Source organism: Corella eumyota, chromosome 1 (assembly GCF_963082875.1).
Source record: "Corella eumyota chromosome 1, kaCorEumy4.1, whole genome shotgun sequence".
Taxonomy (NCBI): domain Eukaryota; kingdom Metazoa; phylum Chordata; class Ascidiacea; order Phlebobranchia; family Corellidae; genus Corella; species Corella eumyota.
In genome coordinates, this window is record NC_137490.1 from 14,385,289 (window position 1) to 14,405,820 (window position 20,532).

General features: G+C 32.1%; 3 protein-coding genes across 4 annotated transcripts; 1 reads left to right on the forward strand and 2 right to left on the reverse strand.

Moving 5' to 3' along the window:
• Positions 1-1,352: 1,352 nt before the first annotated feature.
• Positions 1,353-17,622, reverse strand: LOC145744138 (centrosomal protein of 135 kDa-like). Of its 2 annotated transcripts, XM_082562255.1 has the most exons (24): positions 17,431-17,622; positions 17,007-17,223; positions 16,743-16,910; positions 16,397-16,524; positions 16,136-16,234; positions 11,472-11,600; positions 11,204-11,377; positions 10,959-11,066; positions 7,341-7,491; positions 7,057-7,217; positions 6,724-6,795; positions 5,694-5,849; positions 5,239-5,412; positions 4,950-5,054; positions 4,717-4,841; positions 4,446-4,551; positions 4,066-4,275; positions 3,728-3,867; positions 3,479-3,629; positions 3,178-3,372; positions 2,785-2,985; positions 2,383-2,585; positions 2,215-2,319; positions 1,353-2,124 (listed from the first exon to the last, which is right to left on the reverse strand). In XM_082562255.1, the coding sequence occupies exons 1-24, from the start codon at positions 17,524-17,526 to the stop codon at positions 1,986-1,988; spliced, it is 3,513 nt and encodes a 1,170-aa protein (XP_082418381.1). In that variant the 5' UTR covers positions 17,527-17,622; the 3' UTR covers positions 1,353-1,985. The 2 variants fall into 2 exon arrangements, with proteins under 2 accessions (XP_082418381.1, XP_082418389.1); XM_082562263.1 differs by lacking the exons at positions 16,136-16,234; positions 16,397-16,524; positions 16,743-16,910; positions 17,007-17,223; positions 17,431-17,622 and adding an exon at positions 12,047-12,257.
• LOC145763680 (beta-glucuronidase-like) lies at positions 7,995-10,744 on the forward strand. Its single transcript, XM_082575184.1, has 7 exons — positions 7,995-8,278; positions 8,398-8,509; positions 8,739-8,921; positions 9,058-9,434; positions 9,532-9,961; positions 10,070-10,267; positions 10,352-10,744. The coding sequence occupies exons 1-7, from the start codon at positions 7,995-7,997 to the stop codon at positions 10,742-10,744; spliced, it is 1,977 nt and encodes a 658-aa protein (XP_082431310.1).
• Positions 17,623-18,880: 1,258 nt separating the features above from the next.
• LOC145744921 (signal peptidase complex subunit 3-like) lies at positions 18,881-20,137 on the reverse strand. Its single transcript, XM_082562896.1, has 3 exons — positions 19,939-20,137; positions 19,560-19,823; positions 18,881-19,348 (listed from the first exon to the last, which is right to left on the reverse strand). The coding sequence occupies exons 1-3, from the start codon at positions 20,079-20,081 to the stop codon at positions 19,222-19,224; spliced, it is 534 nt and encodes a 177-aa protein (XP_082419022.1). The 5' UTR covers positions 20,082-20,137; the 3' UTR covers positions 18,881-19,221.
• Positions 20,138-20,532: the final 395 nt, after the last annotated feature.

Sequence of the window (20,532 nt, forward strand, 5' to 3'; positions counted from 1 at the left end):
ATTTTGTTAAACAATTTATAAAATTTATCGCTATGTCAGTCTAGACTCAAAAGAATACAAATAGTTTTAAAAATAAAAGTATTTTTATTGTTAGTAATTTTTTTTTTTACTTTTAAATAGAAGATTTAAATATTTTTTTAAATTTAAAGCTTAACAACAATGGCTTCTAATGCAATTTTGATAAAAAAAGAAGTTTTACAAAAACAAAGAAATTCGTTTTCGATTGAATCTTTGATGGAACGGAAAACGGAAAATTCTCAACGAAATAATTGCGACAGTGACGAAAATTCTTCTACTTCAAGTCGATGTAGTCCAACATACATGTTAACGGTAGGCCCAAGTTAATCTTTCTATTATTAACAGAATCATTATATTTAAGGAGTTAAACTTAAATTTATTTTCATTTCAATAATTATTCTATATTTATTGTTCTGTATTATCTAACTTTAAATTTGGCAAATAATACGTTGCAAATAATACGTTATTAAAGCTACTTTGTTATTAAATAGAATGAATTGAAACATAATGAGCAGTATCGACAACATCAATCGCTTTCAATGCCAAATTTACCCCCACTTCACCTTGGTCAAAGTTATAACAATCCAACGCCGACACACTTGTCAGAAAATACCATACCCTTAAACCCACTTTATTCTAACCGTCAACATTTATTTCCGATCTATGGACAACAACAGAATCAAGCAACTTTTGACTGGAGAGATCGGGCTACCGCAGCACTTGCTACATTCTCCATGTTGGCACAATGGAAAAGTAACAACATGGCTTTACCCAATGCAGCGAACTTTCAACATTTTCAAAATCATGCGCAGTCTCCTTACCAACAAACAACGCCCCAACTTTACCAACATTCGCCAACTTTTCAAAACAAATCTTCTAACGACGAATTAACAAAGCAATTTACGCCAACTAATTCACCAAACCAGGATCGAAATGACCCTTCTCCGACGCATATTGATGACTTTGATGGCCTTGATAAAAAGCGAATGAGAACCGCTTTTACAGGACATCAACTGGTCGAACTGGAGCGAGAATTTCACGAAGATATGTACCTAACTCGGCTACGAAGAATTCAAATCGCCCGAGTTTTGAACTTATCGGAAAAACAAGTTAAAATCTGGTTTCAAAATCGCAGGGTGAAGCAGAAAAAAGTCGAAAAACCGCAAAGCCTTTCTCCTTCTACTCACCCGGAAATTTAAAAACATTTTGTACTTCTTATGTTTTTTTATAACTTGCCTGTGATACTACAAAAATAAATACTTTTTTGATTACTTTGTTTATAGTTAAATTGCACTTAAAGTTACCTAAGGTTATTTACAATAAGGCACTTAACATAAGAATATAAATTTATTTATGCAACATCGACATCAAGTCGTAACAAGAGTTAAACATTTTTGAAACTAATCAAAACAAAAACAAAAATAGACGAGCGCTTCAAATACACATAAAACAACAAACAAATGTCACAGAAATCTACAAGTAACAAACCGCGGCTAGATGATACAAACTTATTAAAACACAAACAAAAAGTTACAAAAACTTGGAAGGCTAAACTGCATTAAAATATGAGTTGTTTAGCTTTAGTATAGCAATTTAAATTTGCCTATTATTTTGCATTGCCTTCTACTTAGAAGGTATAAGTATAAGAAATACTAACAACATGCATATAAGGCAAGGCGCCAATTTGGAACGATTTGGTAACGAATTAAAATCGAATACAACACATAATAAATTGTTTATGCTAAAAAATGTGAGTTTGTAGGGAAAAAAAGCTAACTGATATCATAATATTTGGCAACTTTCGATCCTATAGTACTAATACCCTTTAAAATATATTTACAGTGTGTAAATAAACAATATTAATAATTGAATCAGGATGTTTACAAGTCTTGGTTATCTTGCTAGTATGTAAACCTACAATTCCTTAAGCTCGGGTTCTTTAGACATATTTTTTCGAAATTTTTTAATTATCTGCCGTCGTCTAAAAACGAAACCCGACTGGGGCTATTCGAACGGGGTCGTGAAGTGGGGGACCTGGGTCGACTTAAACGGGAAAGTCCCGGGGAGGGAAGCCCGTGACGTCGTAACTCCTGAACCGCCCTTTCCCTGTTAATGTCAGAATCAAATTATTTTTATAATGCAGAATAAAAACAGCACTATATTACTAAAAATAGTTGTTTTTAGAAATAACCCAACCTTTCATATCTCTCGTTGGTTAAATGCCGTTTAGCAACTTCTAACTCAGCATCAAGTTGTGATGCCCGATCTCTCAACGAGGAAACTTCACGACCCATACTTTGCCTAAAAAGTAGAAAGTTTATTCAGTAAAACTTCAAGTGCAAAGAATATACAAAAAAAACTTACAATTTGCTTTCATTTAGCGCAAGTTTGTCTCTTAAGAGTTGTCCCTCCGACTTTTGCTCTTGGGCATCAAGTTGAGCTTGAAATTCCTTCTCCCGAGCTCCTGAAACCAGTTCCTCCAAGTTTTTGTTTCCAACTCTCTCCGTTTCGAGATGTTTGTGAACAATTTCTAACTCACGGTTGAGATCCTCGTAACTTGATTGTAACTGAGAGTAGCAACTAATGTTTAATATAATTAGGTTTTATGACAAATTTAAACCATTAAAACTACAATATAAGATCTGCTACAATTACATAATAGGTTCCCTTTTTAACGACAACACAAGTCCCTTTTTAACTTTAACATAAGTTCCCCTTTAACTTTACGAAAATTTTCTCTAAAACATTTTAAAATTCACAAATTACTTGTTCAAATTCAACGTTTTTCGTTGAAAGTTGTCTTGCTAGTTGTTCCTTTCCAGAATCGAGTTTAGCATTGAGGTCCCTCACAGATCCGAGGTCGGATTGTAAATTCATTCGATCACTTCGAAGTCGATCAAAGTCCGATTCAAGGTTGGCCACGGTCGAGGTGAGACTCGAAATTTGAGCTTCATAAGATTGCTGAGCCTTGAGAAGATGAAGAAGATATTAAAATTAAATAAATACTAAGAAGAATTTATATACCTCGACTTATCGTACTCGAAACTAGGATATATTTTAAACATGTTCATAATAAAAACTAAATAATATTAATACTGAGTAATGTTTCATTTGAATTATTATGTAGCAAAGTTAAAAAAGTTGAAAAACTGCCCTTACATGTAAATGATCTGAAATTTCTCTTTCCAATGAAACGATTTTATCAGTGAGTCTTTTTCTCTCGGTATCGGATGCAATTAATTCTCCTCTCAATGTTTGAGATTCCTCGTTAGTCACCCTGTATCTACTCTCCACTGTATCCCGTTCGGATGAAACCTTACGATATTGATCCAGTACATCTTGTAATTCACGCTCCTAAGATTTTAATTTTTTATTTAAATTAAAATCAAAAATGCAAAATAAAAAAGTAAAAAAAAAAAATTAAAAACAAAAAATGTTTTGTGAAAAATTATTCAGGTACCTTGGAAGCAAGTGATCCCTCCAAAGCTGAGATGTGGGAGGAGTTATCCTGAACCCTCTTTTTTAGATCATCCCGATCCCTCATCGCTTCATCCAACTCCATATTGATATCCTGATTCTCTCGGGTTAGTGTTGACAAATCATCTTGAAGTCTTAAAATATTAAAAAAATCAATTTTTTACAACTTGAATTAATTTTAGATTTTTATAATAAAATTACTAATAACAAAATCCTCGTGTCTTTAGTTTACCTTCTGTTTTCCCGCAGTCCGCTGTCTTTTCCCCTTGTAGCTTCCCCCAAATCGTTTTGTGTTGTGTCGAGTTGTCTTCTTAAACTTCGAACTTCACGTTCACTACTTGCTAGATCGTCCCCAGCTCGATCTAATTTCGCCTACAACAAAAGGAAATTAATTTTAACATATTAAAAAATATTGCAAGCAAGAATATAAACTTATTTTTGCTGACACCACTTTGTCACTCTTTTTTTACAGAAATAAAATTTTCTTAAAATTTCATAAAAAAGAAAATTAATTTAGTATGCAAGAATAAAACCTTTTTTTATATACAATCCACTTAATTTTTTTTTTACCTCCAGGTCGCCAATGGACACCCTCATGTCTGAAATATCTCTCTCCCTTCTAGTTAGTTGGTCGTCCAACGCAGCTGCCCTTTCTGTTCGTTCGTCAAGTGCTGATTGTAAAGCATCTTTTTCACGATCGAGAGCAGTCGTGGTCGCTCTCATACCATTCATATCTTCTGATTGTTTTGCAGCAGCGTCCAGCAATTCGCTTACACGGTTCTAAAAAAAAATCTAATTATAGTACATGGGGTATTTACATGAAGCATGAAGTTGCATTTAAGTGTTTCATTTTAATTTTCATTAGTGTTAAATTTCCTTTTTTATTTATTAACTTATGTTTTTAATATTTTAAACAACAGTTTTTGACAAAATTATAAAGTTTTGCTTACTTCAAGTGTCCTGACTCTGTCTTCTGCCAATGCTAAATCAGTTGATTTACGTTGACTATTTCTCTGTGCAGTTTCAAGCGAAATATCAATTTGTGTTTTCAATGATCTAAAAACATACAAAAATAAAATTTAAAAATTTCTAGGCAAAAAAATTATAAAAATATTACAAATTGAAAAAAATTTTCTCGTTTTTGTAAAATAAAAAAAAAAAAAAATTTTGACATTGCAAATAAATGGAAAAAAAGATATAAATTCGAATGCTTTTACTTACTTAACATCTTCTAGTTCAACTCTGGTAGCTTCGTATTCATCTTCGAGTTGTTGAATTTTAATTCTTAATGTTTTAATATCATCTTCTTGTGCCAAGTTCACGTCTTTAAGAGAATCGACCCGACTCTGAGTAAAAGTTAAATGTAACAATTTGAAATTTAAGAATTATCAATTTACAAAAATTACAGAAAAAAAAACAAAAAACTATATGGATATAAATAAAATTGTACAAACTTGCAAATCCATTTTTTCTTGACCCAAAGCTCTTGCTCTGTTTTCTAAATCTTCAGCTCTCTGTTCTAACCTAGATCGTTCGGAGATTGATTGTTCTTGTTGGATCTATGACGTCACAATTAACGTAAAAAATTATTACGTTATATATTAAAAAAAATATATTTTTACTATCATAATTGCCAATTAAAAACTAATACCCAAAAAATAAATATTTTTTTTTTGCAATTCATATGTTCTGTAAAAAAAATAACTCATAAAAAAGTGTTTGGTTTGTAAAAATTTTAACAACCTTTAATCTTTCTCTCAAACTGTCTCTCTCGGTCGTCATTCTTCTCAAATCAGCTATTGCAGTATCTCTATCATTTTCCACTCTTCTTAATATTGCCTGTGCGGTAAGCGAGGCTTTTGGTGATTTGGGTGATCTTACATATTCACGTCTTAGTCTCTGCAATTCCTCATTACTCTAAAATGAAGTACACGAAATGGTAAAGTTTAAACATTATTCACTAAAAAGGTATACCAAGGTTTGCATAAAAAATACGTTTCTTAAAACACAACAGTTAATGGAATAGGCAACTTATTAACAACATTTTACAACATTCCAACATTCATTTTTAAGCAAATGCGAATTTTAATTAGTTAGGTAATAGCATTTTTTTTCATTTATTAACATAAAAACTACATAGATTCGTCCTTCGTCCCCCAATAAACCTAGCATTAGTTATTTAAATCAAAACTATCTACCTGTTCGTATAAAATGTTGGTTTTGTCCCTCTCTTGTGTGAGTACTTTGACATTGGCTTGAATTTCAGCCATATGCCTCTCAAACTTGTTTAACATTGATTGAAGTTCATCCCTTTCGCGTAATAATTGTTTGTAATCATTCCCCTCTCCACCATTCTGTTGAAAAAATAAATATGTAAGAATTTCGAATTGGACAGAAATATGGCATTTTTAAAAGTTTAAAATGAAGTCAGTTATAATTGGACAACATACACACTTAAACAATTCTATATTATCAGGTTTACTTATTTAATTTACAAACTTTGAATAAATTGCAATGCGCAATTAATTGCACAGAAAAATAATTAAAATATTAAACAGTGATGAAAAAATGCAATTTTAGGTAAAATTACAACAATATATTTTAGAGAAAAGTAGGAATGCAAACTGAATAAAAAACACGTGAAGACATGCTCGGACAAAAAACAGCGTGAATTTAAATCGTCTTCAATAGTTAGATAAATATTGAATTATACTGTAAGTAATTATTCAAGTTTGAATATTCCCTGTTTGAATTAAAATGATAAATTAAGCAACATATACAAATTCGACTTGGTTTTAAATTGTATCGTTACAACAAAAAGTAATCTTCTGATTGCTTTAAGAGTTTTAATTTAAAATATGCAAAGTGCAAATTCAGGGTAGCACTTTAATTTCTTCATGCAAATATGAATAATCTCGCATATGATCAGAACCACAACAATTTCTGACATGCCCTACCCAACATTCCCACCATTAATGACAAATCCGATAATTTGGAAGTTGCCAGGCTCTGACGACTGCTAGTGATTGCCTTTAGAAGGCTGTGTTCGCGCTTGTAGAAATCTCGTTCGTTTTCTACTTCGGTTAATCGGGTTTTGAGGGCTGGTCGGTCGTCAGGTAACTTTGTTATCATTTAGTTTTTTGTTTAAAAAAGGACGGAAAATAGCACAAATCGGAATTACCATAATAATAAATTAAAACATCAAAAATAATTGAATATTTTTGTTACCTTTCTTGTTGGGGTTCTGCTAGGACTTTTTGATCTGGGACTACTTGCCCGACTTCGTTTGCCTTTGTGTTCCTACAATAATTTACAAAGTTTATTATTGGAATTTTTGGCTTATTTTAATTTAATTTATAGGTAACTTATATTGTTTAAAACCAAGTTATACAAAGAATATAAAAGCAATTTGCCTTCTGGCAATTACTTAAACTTAAAATTCGTATACTTTGTAAGTATTATATAGGACCATTAATATATCATTGCTTTTTAAGTGTATAGAGACCATTAGAATATGATTGCTTTTTTTTAACTCCTTAAAATGGATAATGTCAATTTTACCCGTAGCATAGCTTGTAGGGTGTCACATTCTCCCCTATAGTAATCTCTTTCCTGCTCCAATGTTCGTACAAACGAGTCTAATTTACTTGGCGATTTGTCCCGTTTCCTCGCTCTGGAAGGACTTGTTCGATAACTTTCCAATTCCAAAATCAATTTCTTTTCTGTTATAAAGAAATTAAAAATTTCGAGATTTTTGTAAAAAAGTTTGGTGTAGGTTATGTATATGCCTTTAATGTCAGCTATAGACTTAACAATTTAAAATAGAAAAAAAACTTTACACAAACCTTTTGCTGAAAGACCCTGTATTTTATCACTTAAAAGTCTTTTATCAGCTTGGATTTTATCAAGTAAATCCTGAAGTCTTTCCACATCGAGTTTTGCTGCTTCAAGTTCAGAAGCGAGTTCGGCATTTTCATTCATAAGACGGTCTCTAGCCTAATTAAACAAATGTAACCATTAAAATAAAAATGATTGAGTATAGATCGATCGCTAATTAATGGATGAGTATTAGTCACTTGCTAATTTTATTTGATATATATACCTAAATATAACTTAAAAAAGGAATAATTTTTACTATGTTATTTAGTTCATTTTTGTTGCTATTTTCAAGTGAGTATGTTCGCGCTATAAAATGAAAAAAGAGAGATATAACATTGGGGCGATAGCATGTAATGTAAATAAAAGGCTCTCTCATTTTTTATATTAAATTTTTTTGCTTTGTGTACTATATTCGCAGAGTATTATTAGGCAAGGAAATAAGAACAAAGTCCATTTTGCAATGAGTTGTGCAGCAAAACATATTAAACATAAATTAGTTTAGGTACGACAGTTAAACTCTATAAAAACGCATAAAAACAAAAATTACATGTAGTTTAGTGTTTTTTAGGTAAAGAATATAAAACCCAAGTTAGTTTTTTATTACCACAGGAAGTAGCAGCATGATAACTTATAAATACGTGACAGTGGCGCTGGCATGTTACGTCATCACTCTACCTCGTGACGTCACTGCGCTACTGTATCCACAAGATTCAGAATCGAGAGAAGTAAAAGATTTGAGCGGTCGGTGGTCGTTTCGCATCGACGAACACGACCAGGGTTTCCAACAAAGTTGGTGGGAATCGAATTTAGAGGAAACGGGTTACGTGATTGATATGCCGGTACCAGCAAGTTACAATGACGTCACGCAAAACAAAACCATCCGAGATTTTGTCGGATGGGCATGGTTAGTGTGAAGTATAAAAAACCAAGAATACTAATGTAGGGGTAAATTGCTAACACCATGTAACTTTTTATGCTAATATTTCTATTGCAAAACAGTTGTTTATTCACAATTTTTTGCAGGTATGATCGGACATTTTTCGTAGCAAGCCAGTGGTCATCTGACAACGTCCTTGTTTGGTTGCGAGTTGGTAGTGCACAATATAACTCAGTTGTGTGGATCAATGGCGTACAGGTTAATCATTAATCGCCTTGTTAAATCCTTAGGTTATTTTAAGAAAATGGGGTTTAATTTTGGATATTGCATTTAGTAAGTGGAATTTATTTCATTTTAGCAATGCAAAAGTATGTAACGCAAGGACCTTTACACATATAATTAAAAAAAGTTACTCTGTTAATATATAAAAATATTTAACATAAAATTAATCTATAATTAATTTTTTTTAAATTTCTCGTGGTAAAAGGTAACCACTCACGCAGGCGGGCATCTTCCTTTCGAATGCGACGTCACAAGTCGCCTTAAATACGGCGGGTTAAACAGAGTTACGATCGCAGTCAACAACACCTTAACCCCAAACACTTTACCTCCGGGGACAATCAATCATTACGTCGGACAACAGGGTTACCCAGAAGGGTTTTCAACCCAGGTTAGTGTCCCAATTTTTTTGACATCATTTGATCAAAAATTGCAAACTGATTTGTGATAAAAAGCCATTGTGCCTTACTTAATAAAAGCTTAGTAATTTAATGCACGTGCTAAACATTGTGCTTGTATTTCTGCAGGAGTATCAGTTTGATTTCTTTAACTACGCAGGCATTCATCGACCTGTTAAAATATACACAACACCTGCTACAAAAATAAGCGAGATATCTACGTTTAACCAGTTAGAGGGGGTTATTGGGCACATCCATTATACAATTAGTATATCCTCTGCCAATTTGCAAGCTAGTTTCAATGTATCAGTAAAACTACTGGACAAAAAGGGCACAGTGGTTGCGAGTGGTGTCGGGGAAACAGGAGTTTTGACTGTTGAGCATGCCAGGCTTTGGTGGCCAGTTGGCATGAATGGCGATGATGTGGCATATTTATATACCTTGGAAGTACATGCTATAGAAATTGGCTCGGATAAAAGTAAAACAGCAGCTGAGGATGTGTATAGGTGAATAAAAAATTAAGTGGTTGGTTAAAAAAAGGTGGGCATTAGTAGCTACAAATATAGTTTTTAGACCAACAATATTATTTTTTTATTTGTCTAGATTAAAAGTTGGAATACGAACTGTACAAGTGGAGGGAACAGAATTTAAAATAAACGGTAGACAATTTTACTTCGTGGGAGTAGGCAAGCACGAAGATTGGAATGTAAGGGGTAAGGGATTCGATTGGACAATGGTCATCAAAGATTTTAACCTACTAGACTGGCTCGGTGCCAACTCATTTCGAACCAGTCATTACCCCTACTCGGAAGAAATCATGCAACTTTGCGACGAGAGAGGTATTGTCGTTATCGATGAATGCCCGGCCGTTGGAATGCGAAAAGTTAATAATTTTGTGAATGCTACTCTGCAGCACCATCTCGCGGTAATGAATGAGTTGGTGACAAGGGATAGAAACCATCCTTCGGTTGTAATGTGGTCAGTTGCCAACGAACCGTCTTCACAGTTAGCAGAGGCTGGTCCATATTTCAAGGTAAGGGCAATTGTAATAGTAACAATATATTTAAGTGTATACTTCAGCACTTTATTCAAAAAAGGTAAAATACAATTCTAAGTAGAATGTTTATTTATTTAATTATAGACCGTAATTGAAGCCACAAGGGCTCTGGATACGCATAGGCCGGTTACGTTTGTATGTAACGCGCCGTACAACCAAGACCTCGCTACCCCGTACGTTGATGTTGTTAGTTTTAACAAATACGAGGGTTGGTATAACGACCCCGGACATACTGAAGTAATACAAGGGAGATTAAAAAACTACGCGGAGATGTGGCACCAGGTAAAATACACTAGCGAAACAGCATCAAAAATGCATATCGTTGCGCGTATACATTATCAGTATATAACATCTGTTTTTTACTAGACACGTCCGGGCAAGCCTATTATTCACATGGAGTGGGGAGCAGGCGCCATAGCTGGATTTCACGCAGATCCCTCACTAATGTATACAGAGGACTATCTCGTGGATCTAATGCACGAACACTTTAAAGTTTTCGACTCATTACGAAATCAACAAAACTCGTACTTTGTTGGCGAAATGATCTGGAATTTTGCGGATTTTGCAACGGCGCAGGCGACCACAAGAGCGTACGGAAATCGAAAGGGATTGTTTACTAGAGATAGGCAGCCCAAATGGCCAGCATATGTGATAAGAGAACGATACAACTCGGTAAGAAATATGACTTTAAAGCGTGATGTTAAGGATCCGATGTTTAAAATGCAACTGATGATACATTATGCGGATAAAAACATTTAGGCAATAGCTCTTTTACTCAATCAAAATTAGATAAACTTCGGTAGCAATTTTACATGCTCATTGTTTGTTAAAATTATTTTTTTCGTGTATTTATAATTTGCATTTGCAATATTTTGTTTTAATATAAATAGTAGAATTAAAATTTGTAACTATGTTTCGACTGTATATACCTGATTTTTAAATGCAAAATACCGAATAAAAAAGGTTTGCTCACCAAATGTGCGTCCTGTAATTTCGTCTCAGTTCCTTCTCCGTGTCTTTGCGATTGTCTCAACTCGAGTTGAGCTTCGTGAATCTCGCGGTCTGCTGCTACAACTGCATCCTATTAAAATATTAATCATTTTATTGGGTAAAAGATTTTGGAAAATTTTAAGGTTAAGTCAGTTAATATGTGTGGTTATATACAGCTCCTTAAAAGCTATAAGAGCTTGACTGTGCCTTTTTTTAAATTGAACGAACCTGTTTTTGCTGCTCCAATTGTTGAGCAAGTCGGTCAATATCCCTAAGTTCGGAGTGCAAACGATCGACCTCTCTTCCCAACCTCTGATTATCGGCAACTGCCATTCCTTTTCCATCTTCCAGCTCCTTGATTCGATCTTCTAGCTCCGTGTTTGTTTGTTGAAGATAGTCGACCTGAAATATATTTAAACAATAATTTTTTTGCAAAGATAAAATATTTAATAGCAAGATTTTGAGACACAGTTGTTTAATTCATACTAAAAAATACCTGGAGGTTAAGATGCGAAATAAGTCTCTCGTTACTTCTGTTTTTGGCTTCCAAAGAAACGACGTCATGAGGTCTACCGCCCTCTAACGATCGGTTCAATCTGTCAATTTCACGGTCACGTCCTTCCACCTAATATAAAAAGTTAAAGTTGAAATATATTTAAAAAAATTAATTTTGTTTCGAGTGGAATGCAATATACTACAGATATATATTTATCAAATAACACTGTAACACAGACATTTAACTTGAAAAATGTAACCCTACATAAAAAACTGTTGTTTTTTAACCTATAGCAATCAATCCGCATAAATACAATTTTACACCATAAAACTAATAATAAGAGTCCTTACAGTTCATTAACACTATAACCCACTTAACAGAGCATTATACCAAAATATCAATGAAAATCCCGCCACAATGGTCAATCTCGGTAAACAAAGAATATTTACAACATGGTATTAAGGGCAACTATTGTATGAAAAAAACGTTTATTCAATGTAAGCGCAGTAAATCATAAACACAATGATAAAAAATAAAAAAAAGTATCCTAAAAGTAAGGAATTAATTTATTTTACCCTTGGACTTGCCGCGTTTCGGCTTCTGGAGCGGTAAGCCATATTAAATCCACTTTCTCTAAAATCCTAACAGCGTGTTTATAAACACGATCTTAGTTTTAGTAAAATACAAAAAAAAAACTTCTGCTAAAATTAAACGTCTTGAGGGTTAAAAAAATGTAGTTAATATTAAATTAAGTACACTTGAACTGCTAATAAAAATGAATTATTTCGTAACTAATAATTACGTGCTATCCTCTTCTAATTTTAGGTTAAAAACTCAAGGGGACAACTACGCTGATAAATGTAAGACTTACAACCATACAATTTGCTACGCAACCCTCTTAAGGATGTTTCAACAACATGCTTAAAAATGTTTATTTGGTTCGATAAACCTAGCTAAAAATGTAACATAGTCGTAATATTTGCTGACGTCAATATACTATTAACTGAACTGCACATGCTAAAATATGGCACTGCCGTTTTTGCATGGCATTTTGATACATGAAACTCTGTCTAAAGTTAAGTTGTTTTATTCGGCTATCTTAGCAACCAACTTTCGCTTAACTACCTGTCATTAATCTTTGTTGCCTCAGTTCGAATTGCCAACGGAAAACCGATTGCCCTGTAAATTGCCCGAACATGCCAAATCTAACATGAGTGAGCGTAGATGATATGTACAGCGCCAGCCTATTGTTGCTGAAAAATGAGCGGCGTAGTAAAATCTTTTTCGTTTCTTTATTTTCTCTCTCTACGATCTTGAATCAACAAACGCAAGTCAGCGACGCCGTATATAACAATAGCTACTGCGCTCAGCTGATATTATTCAAACTGGGTTGCCACGGTTGGCTCCGGCAATTTGATTGGCTACTACTTGGCCGATTAAAGCGCTACAGAGCTGTGGTAAATGTTAAGTTGCTCGATATGTGTTGTAATAAACGTATGGAATGCCTGGAACAAAAGCTCTTAAATAACATGAAAAAGGCAACACCAAATCGTCGAAGACCGTTTACATTTAATTCCTGTGTAAACATTAAGTTAGATTTTGCCTGAAATTTACACAGTTTGCGGTTGTAACGCCTTGTTAACGTTATTTCAACTCATGTCAAATATATTTATTAGTCTTTAACAAAACAAGATTTTGTCAAGTTTTGGACTTTAAATAAACGTAAATTTATAACTTTTTTAAATAAATTTTAAAACAAGAAATGGTCTCTGAAAACTCAAGAGTTATACTTTAATTTTTTCATTTTATTTGTTTTGTTTAAACGGCGAAGTGACAAACAAAACAAGACGTCCCCTTTTATTCCTAAACAATGAGAATTAAACTTTTAATTTAAAATTAAACCGTTGGTCGAGCGATTACGTAAATACTAAACATTAGATTGAATTTTAATAACGTTGAAGTTAAGTCAAAAAAAAAAAAAATTTACAATGTGTTATAAATTAAAATCCAAACAGTTGGCTTAAGTTTATTCACAACATTTAAATAAAAAATAACCATTTATTCTTTTTAGCTGCTTAAAATTTCGCAACAACAGACGGCCAAAGTTTTTTTGCATTTTCTAGGTAACGTGTAGACAACTACAATAATTTTCTGTAAAGAACAATCACAATACTGGCAAATTCAAGAAAGCATGTGTTATCTGTAGCTGTCTTCGTTATAATATTCGTCATAGTCATATCCTGGTGACACATAATTTTTTGTTAAAATAGAAGAAGAGCCAGAGAGCAAATGTTTCGCTGAGGAAGATGTTTTTCTTACAGGAGTCTCCCAAGCACTTCTTCCAACTGTCTGATCTTCACTCCTCCAAAGAAAACTTTTTTTACTTTTTCGCGTGTTTGCAGCATTTGTAGCATCTAGAGATCTTGTTTGAGAGTCATTTCCATTTACAGAAGGTTTAAGGCCTCTCTGCACACTTTCACTTCTCCAAATGTATTTGCTGGAGAAGAAGGGAGACTTAGGCCGTTTGCTCTGGATGTTAGGAAACTTTTTCATGTTAGGTAGAGGGGAAAGAGGAATGACCTCTAAATCCTCATTATCTGATGATAATGAAGAGGATGCTGGTTGAGGAACAGTACTTGGTGTTTTCCAGACATACTGGCGGGAAGTGGAGCGATGTTGAAGATCTTCCACAGGAGAAATTGCTTCATCTGCTTCCTCTTCGCTTACTGCTTCTTGTCCATCTGGAACAGAGGAAGATCTTCGGCGATTACTTGCAGTTTTCCAAATAAAACGCCGTTTTAAATTAAACCAAAGCTGAAATGGACGGTTCGGACCAGCTGACTGGGATTTTGGGGGAATTTTCTGGCTTTTTGGTTGTGGTGGTTGAGTAGAGGTTGCTCGACTGCGAAACCAATTTATGGGACCACCTATAGGTAACCTTTTTCCAAGAGGTGAATCCCAAAATTTTTCTAATATTGTCTTTTTATCTTCCTCAATAAATTTTGTGATAGGTCTTGGTTTCAATTCAGACACCGGTACATTCTTTTGCTTTTTCACCTTTTTCTCACCCTTGGCAGATTCTTTAATAGAAGTTGTTTGTCTAATTATTCTTGGACTACTGTGGTTGGTACTGTCTACTGACTCTTTTTCAGTCTTTTCATCAGTTTTTGGAGTGACCACAGGAGTCTTCTTTAATTGTCAGCTGGCCTCCTTTTTGTTTAACATTCGGATTTTCTCGTTTTTGCCATTTTTGTAAACGATCATCGCTGGTCGTTTATCACTACTGTTACTTTTCATTTGGGTGGAGGAAGAGCTCGACCTTCTGCTTGCAACACGTGATTTACGATATGATGAAGCTGGACAATCTGACCTATATCTTGTGGTGCGATGAGAATCTTCAAATCTAGAACAACAACCACCACATGTTGTTGGTGCACGGCTTGACCCAGGGCAATGTATAGTGCCATTAAAATGACTTATGTCCTGCCTTCTTGAAAACGCACTTAAACTTGGGTTATGTGTGCACATAGAAGAATGACAACCAAAATTTGGAACTTGTTGTGCAGTTCCATTTGAGGGTATTGTGGGATAATAGAATTCAAGATGTGAGGATGTACATGGCAGGGAATATTGCCTTTCATGTGCTTGTTGATATTGTTTTGATGCTTGTCTTTTTTGGCGTTCAGTTTTCTTTCGTGGTGTCTTCTTCTTTTTATGATTTGACAAACTTTGATTTGTACCTTTCTTGTTAGTAGGTAATTTTGTTATCCAATTTCCCATGTTTATAATATTTTTTTAAGTTTTTTTTTTTATCTTGTTTTTGTTAGCTTTTTTAAAGGTCTTAACATAAAAACTTAGCCAAAAGTACTGTTCCAACAAAAAAAAGTTTAATTTAATAAACATAAATAAAAAGTAGTAACTATGCATTTTAACATCTGATTAACAACTGCTGAACTGCTGGTTATTTCAATTTTTGATCAGAAAATAACTTCCTTTACTACTATAAATATAATTCGTTTGAAGTTTTGGTAAGAACATACAGAAATCGATTCCTAAATACTTAATTCATTACTGAAGATGTGGTAAAATTGTTCTACGATTGGCAAAAACAACTGGTTCCTTCTTATTTTAAGTGACACTTGACTAACAATTCTTAGAGTACTTGGCAAGTCTAACAGAAGTTTTATTGTCTTGTACACTCAAGACATCGGTTAAAAAAGATTAATCAGCTTTGAACATGGTTATTGGATTGCCTGCTTTGATCTTAAATCTCAAAAAAATTTACTTTTAAACATCCTTGCATATTTATGTAATTGAATGTTTCTAATAAATATTTTGCATTTTACTGTTATTAAAAAGATTAAAATTTAAAAAATATTTTTACATTTGTAAATTTTTTCTTCAAATATTCTCTAGTGAAAACTTCTTTAAAAGTTATTAATATTAAAAAAACACTTTCGCTTAAACCACTCAAGTACTTATTACCGGTAGTAATATTTAAAAATAACAAGCCGAAATTCCAACATATTAAACTGAAACGCCAAAGATCTGACTTTTTAAATACCTGTTATAAAAATGTTTGCAAGATAGATATAATACCGATTTTAGGCAAAGTGCAATAATTTAATAAACTTTTTAAAAAACTAAAATACTACAATTTTTACCTGTAATCTTAAATTTTTAATTTTGTTGACATTTAGTTCTTCCATTTCTTCAAGTTTCTTTAATTCAGCAGAAAGCTGATGAATTTTCGTGTCAGCAACCTATAAACAAAACAATTATAACATCAATTAAGATCTAAGAAAATGGCAAAAGTACCCCTTTACTGTTTGATTTATTTCTCAATATGGTCTTAAACTTTTACATTTTGGTCCTTTTTTAACTGTTTAAAACACATAAAAAATTTAAAACTTAATTTTAGTCACCTGCATGAGATCAGCAATATAAGGATCATCTGGTTGACTGGAAATAAAAGTTGTTGATTCTGGAGCTGGTAATGTGGAATCAATTTGCATGCGTTGTCTTCGAAAAGGAATATTTCTTTTTTTACCACCTTAAATATTAAACACAAAACGTTAAAACTAAAATGACTGGGCTGCTGATAGACGACAAACTGAAGTATTTTTTTTACTTTCTATAGACCTTAAACAGCATTGGTTTCAACTGGTGTATTTTTATTTCAAATTAAGTATGTATATATACGAAAAAAGCAAAAAATAGATTATCAATAGGCCCATAGGATTAAATTTATATACTGTTAAATGTATATACCTGGTGTTTGTATTACAGCTTGTAGGTTCTTTTCTTGTAATTTTTGAATGGACTCAGTTTTTGAGGCACTTTCTTTTTCAACAGCGCGCACTTTGTGAATATATTGTGAGTTGAGAAACCTAAGGTCTGCATTTTCATGCTCAAGTTTTCTTATAGATGATTTTAAACCTGTTAGTAAAGTATATATATACAATTTCTCATTTTTATAAAAAAAGCAATTTTAAATTTAAAATATATATATACATTTTAAATGTTTTTTTTTACTTTTTGATGAAGAATCTAGTTCCTCTTTAGTTTTAACTAAATCCAAATGAAGTTTATTATTTTCTTGAACCAATCTTGCATTATCAACTCGATAAGGCTCGATGGCATCTTCAGGACAAAGATTTGTGTCGCTTTCTTTGGAAACTTTATTTATTCCAAGTTTTGATTTCTTTAAACTGTCGGTGGTGTGCAATAAATCACTAAACAACCTTTCAACCTAAAAATAATAAATTTATTAAATTTTGTTTCTGATTTAAAATTTTTAAACCCACATTAAGTTAAATTTAGTGCAAGTAAAAAAAAATTAAATTTTTAAACCCACATTAAGTTAAATTTAATGCAGGTACAAACTATTGTTTTTTATTGAAAATAAAAATACAGATTTAATAAAGTATGTTAAATAAAAAAAACTGTAAACATTCACCAAAGGCAATGATTCAATTCCTAAAGCTTGTCGGTAGCCTAAATGGTCCAATCTTTTTCTTAAAGTAACATATTTTTTTTCTGTCATGGAGGTCATTTTTTGTGTTTTTAATGTACTGAATGTAACATCAAGACAAACCTTACGAGAAATATACTACATCCAAATACTCCTTACTAACTTATACATCAGATACTTTTTACCTGTGAAATCGATTTTAAATTTTATTAAATATGTCTATGTAAGTATTTAAGATGTGGCACTTTAGATTATTTAAAAAAAATTAAATACAACGGATATTAAAATATACAAATTAAAATTTTAAGATTATGCAGTACTGCAGCCTGGCAATTTCACTACTTTTGACTATATTTATCTAAATCGCGGATATGGCAATCGGGGTATGGGATCGGCGGGATTGCCAAATCGTCTGTTCGTATAGCAACAAAACAAATTCATTCTTTCCCTCAAACAAAAAAATTAATCTATTTTTTGTTTTATTCCTGTTCATTAACATGAATATAACAACGTGTTAATTATTCAAGAAAACGACTATACTTTAAATAAACTTGCGTATAACACATGCTTAAATTTCCCGCCAGCATTATTATTTCTTAAACCAACATTTAAATACCAGTAAAAAATCCGTTTTTATCTGGAGTTTCTTTAAACATGTGATGGCGCTGTTTTTCTAAATTGAGGATAAAATAACTTTATTCCTATCTATCCATTATACATACAATAGGTAGAAGATTTCTACACTAAAAAAATGTTTTAACCTGTTTGCATAATAATAACAGTAATGCAAAACCACATACCAATGGAGTGCAACATAAAATCATAGATTGATACAAATATCTGGCACCAGCGTATTATGTGAAAATAATTACTTTATTATTAGCATTTTTTTCGTTCTAAAGGAAAATTTGTACAAAACTATTACGATTTTTCTCAAAAATACTTTTGATTATCTAACAATTTTTTTAATTTTAATAAAAAAGGTCCTTTGTCAGGATTCGAACTCGGGCAAAAACTACAAAAGACATATCGTCATTTATCTACGAAAACTTATATTTTATAGTAATTCCAATTTGAAGACTTTTACCCAGTTCTGCTAAAATGGCGCTGGGCGGCGTCCGTGGTGTGAGGGCGGGTTTTTGGCCCGAAGCGTTTGATGACAATCAAAATGCATTTCAGTTAGAAGTAACCACTAGACTAAGCCAGCGCCGTGAAACGAGCAGCGAAAACGCGTATTTAACCATCTATTGTACGCGTAAAATTTAGTGACGCAAGCCGATCGAGGACAAAAAAGATGGAAAAATTAGTTTACGCAATATTTCTTGTGTTAAATTGATAACTTCCTTTAAAAAAAAAATTAAATTATGCTCTTAACATGTTCATAGACTCCTTAACTTAAAAAGGGCACACAGTCACTAAGCCTTTCAGTACAAAATACAATTTCTTTATTCTTTTATTCCATTTGCAAATCCAAAAAATTATTATCACACCAATACAAACCCATGTTTTACTTTGTAATTGGTTCCTCACCAATTGTAAACTAATATAACTTAACATTTTTGCCCTTAATTGAAGTAAATATGTATAACAATAAATACATCTAACAACATGTTAATCAGGGCAATAAAATATGATAAGAAATCATATTATCATTTTATTAAAGGTTTTAAACCTATTAAAATTTTGTGTTTAATAAAAATTTATGGCAAATAAAAGTATGATTTGGATAATACACCATTTAGAATATTAAAAGGGAAACATTTATAAACCAAGTTTTTACAATCTTGACTTTGAGTAGCTATCAGGAAAAGAAAATACTTTATCTCCTTGGTTATTTAAATTCCATAAATATCCAGCATTTGGTATCACATTCCAATTAAGAGAAAACTTCACATCTTTGCCCCTTTATTAAAGTAATTGAAACAATTACTTTACCATTAATATCTAATTAAGCAATTACTTTTTATGGTAATAAAAATTCACTATAAAATAAAAAAATTGTTAATCACACAAATAATTTTATGTTATTCTAATAAAATAAATATATAGATAACTTTAAATAAGTTAAGTTCTCAATACAGTTTGTATAATATTGGTAGGTAAAAATAATTTACCTTAAAGATGATCCATCATCAAAAAAGTGATATTTGGTGGTCGATTTTTTAAGATCAATAACCGAATTGTCACCACGTTCAATTATATGATCCCATAAAACAACTTGGTTTAGTTTGTTATTAGAGGTCTCATATTCAGCTAACAGATATATAAATAACTGCTTACAATTCCAGTTAAATATTGGTGTCATGTTGGCTTTTAAAGTAAATAGAACATTGCCCAAATCATGTCGTTCACCAACATAAAACTCCTCTAAATTCCTCCTGCAATACAAAAAAATTGTGTAAACACTAATAATAAAACATGTTCAATTTGTTTAGTCATTAAAAATTAATTATGTTAGTCTTTTTATATTAATGCAAATCAGAAAATACTTACACGACTATTTTATTAAGATCAATTTCAACATCTTGTTGGTAGTCAAGAAAATGTGTGGTTAAAAAGCAGGCAAAGGTAACTCCTGCTGTTACGCTTAAGCTAAAAGCAAACAGTGTGTTCAACCTTGATAAAAATGTGTTCATATTCACAACAACTAAGTTAACAAGCCTGCTATAAGATTTAAAATAAGATTAATGGTAGTATATAAACATGACAATTAATTACATATATATACTGATTTAAACAAAAATTAATTATGTATGTTGCAAATCCTTATAAGAGAAACATTAACTTCATTAAATGTTTAAAAAAGAGAAGGGGTTCTGGGTTGAGATTAATTAATCTTTTTTTAATCAAGAAAAAGAGTATATTACATATGTTTTAGGACATGGTCTCGATTATACCAATCAGCAGACCTGTTCTTTAAGTAAATAAATAATATTAAACAGTCATAGTTTGGCACACTTAAAAAAAACGTAAAAGTAACATTGTTAAGTTAAATGTAATAAAAGTTGCCATAACCGTAAACGTTACAATTTAGTTAAACCAAATAAAAAGAAAGTGTTTTTAATTTTCTTAAAAAACGTTAATTTT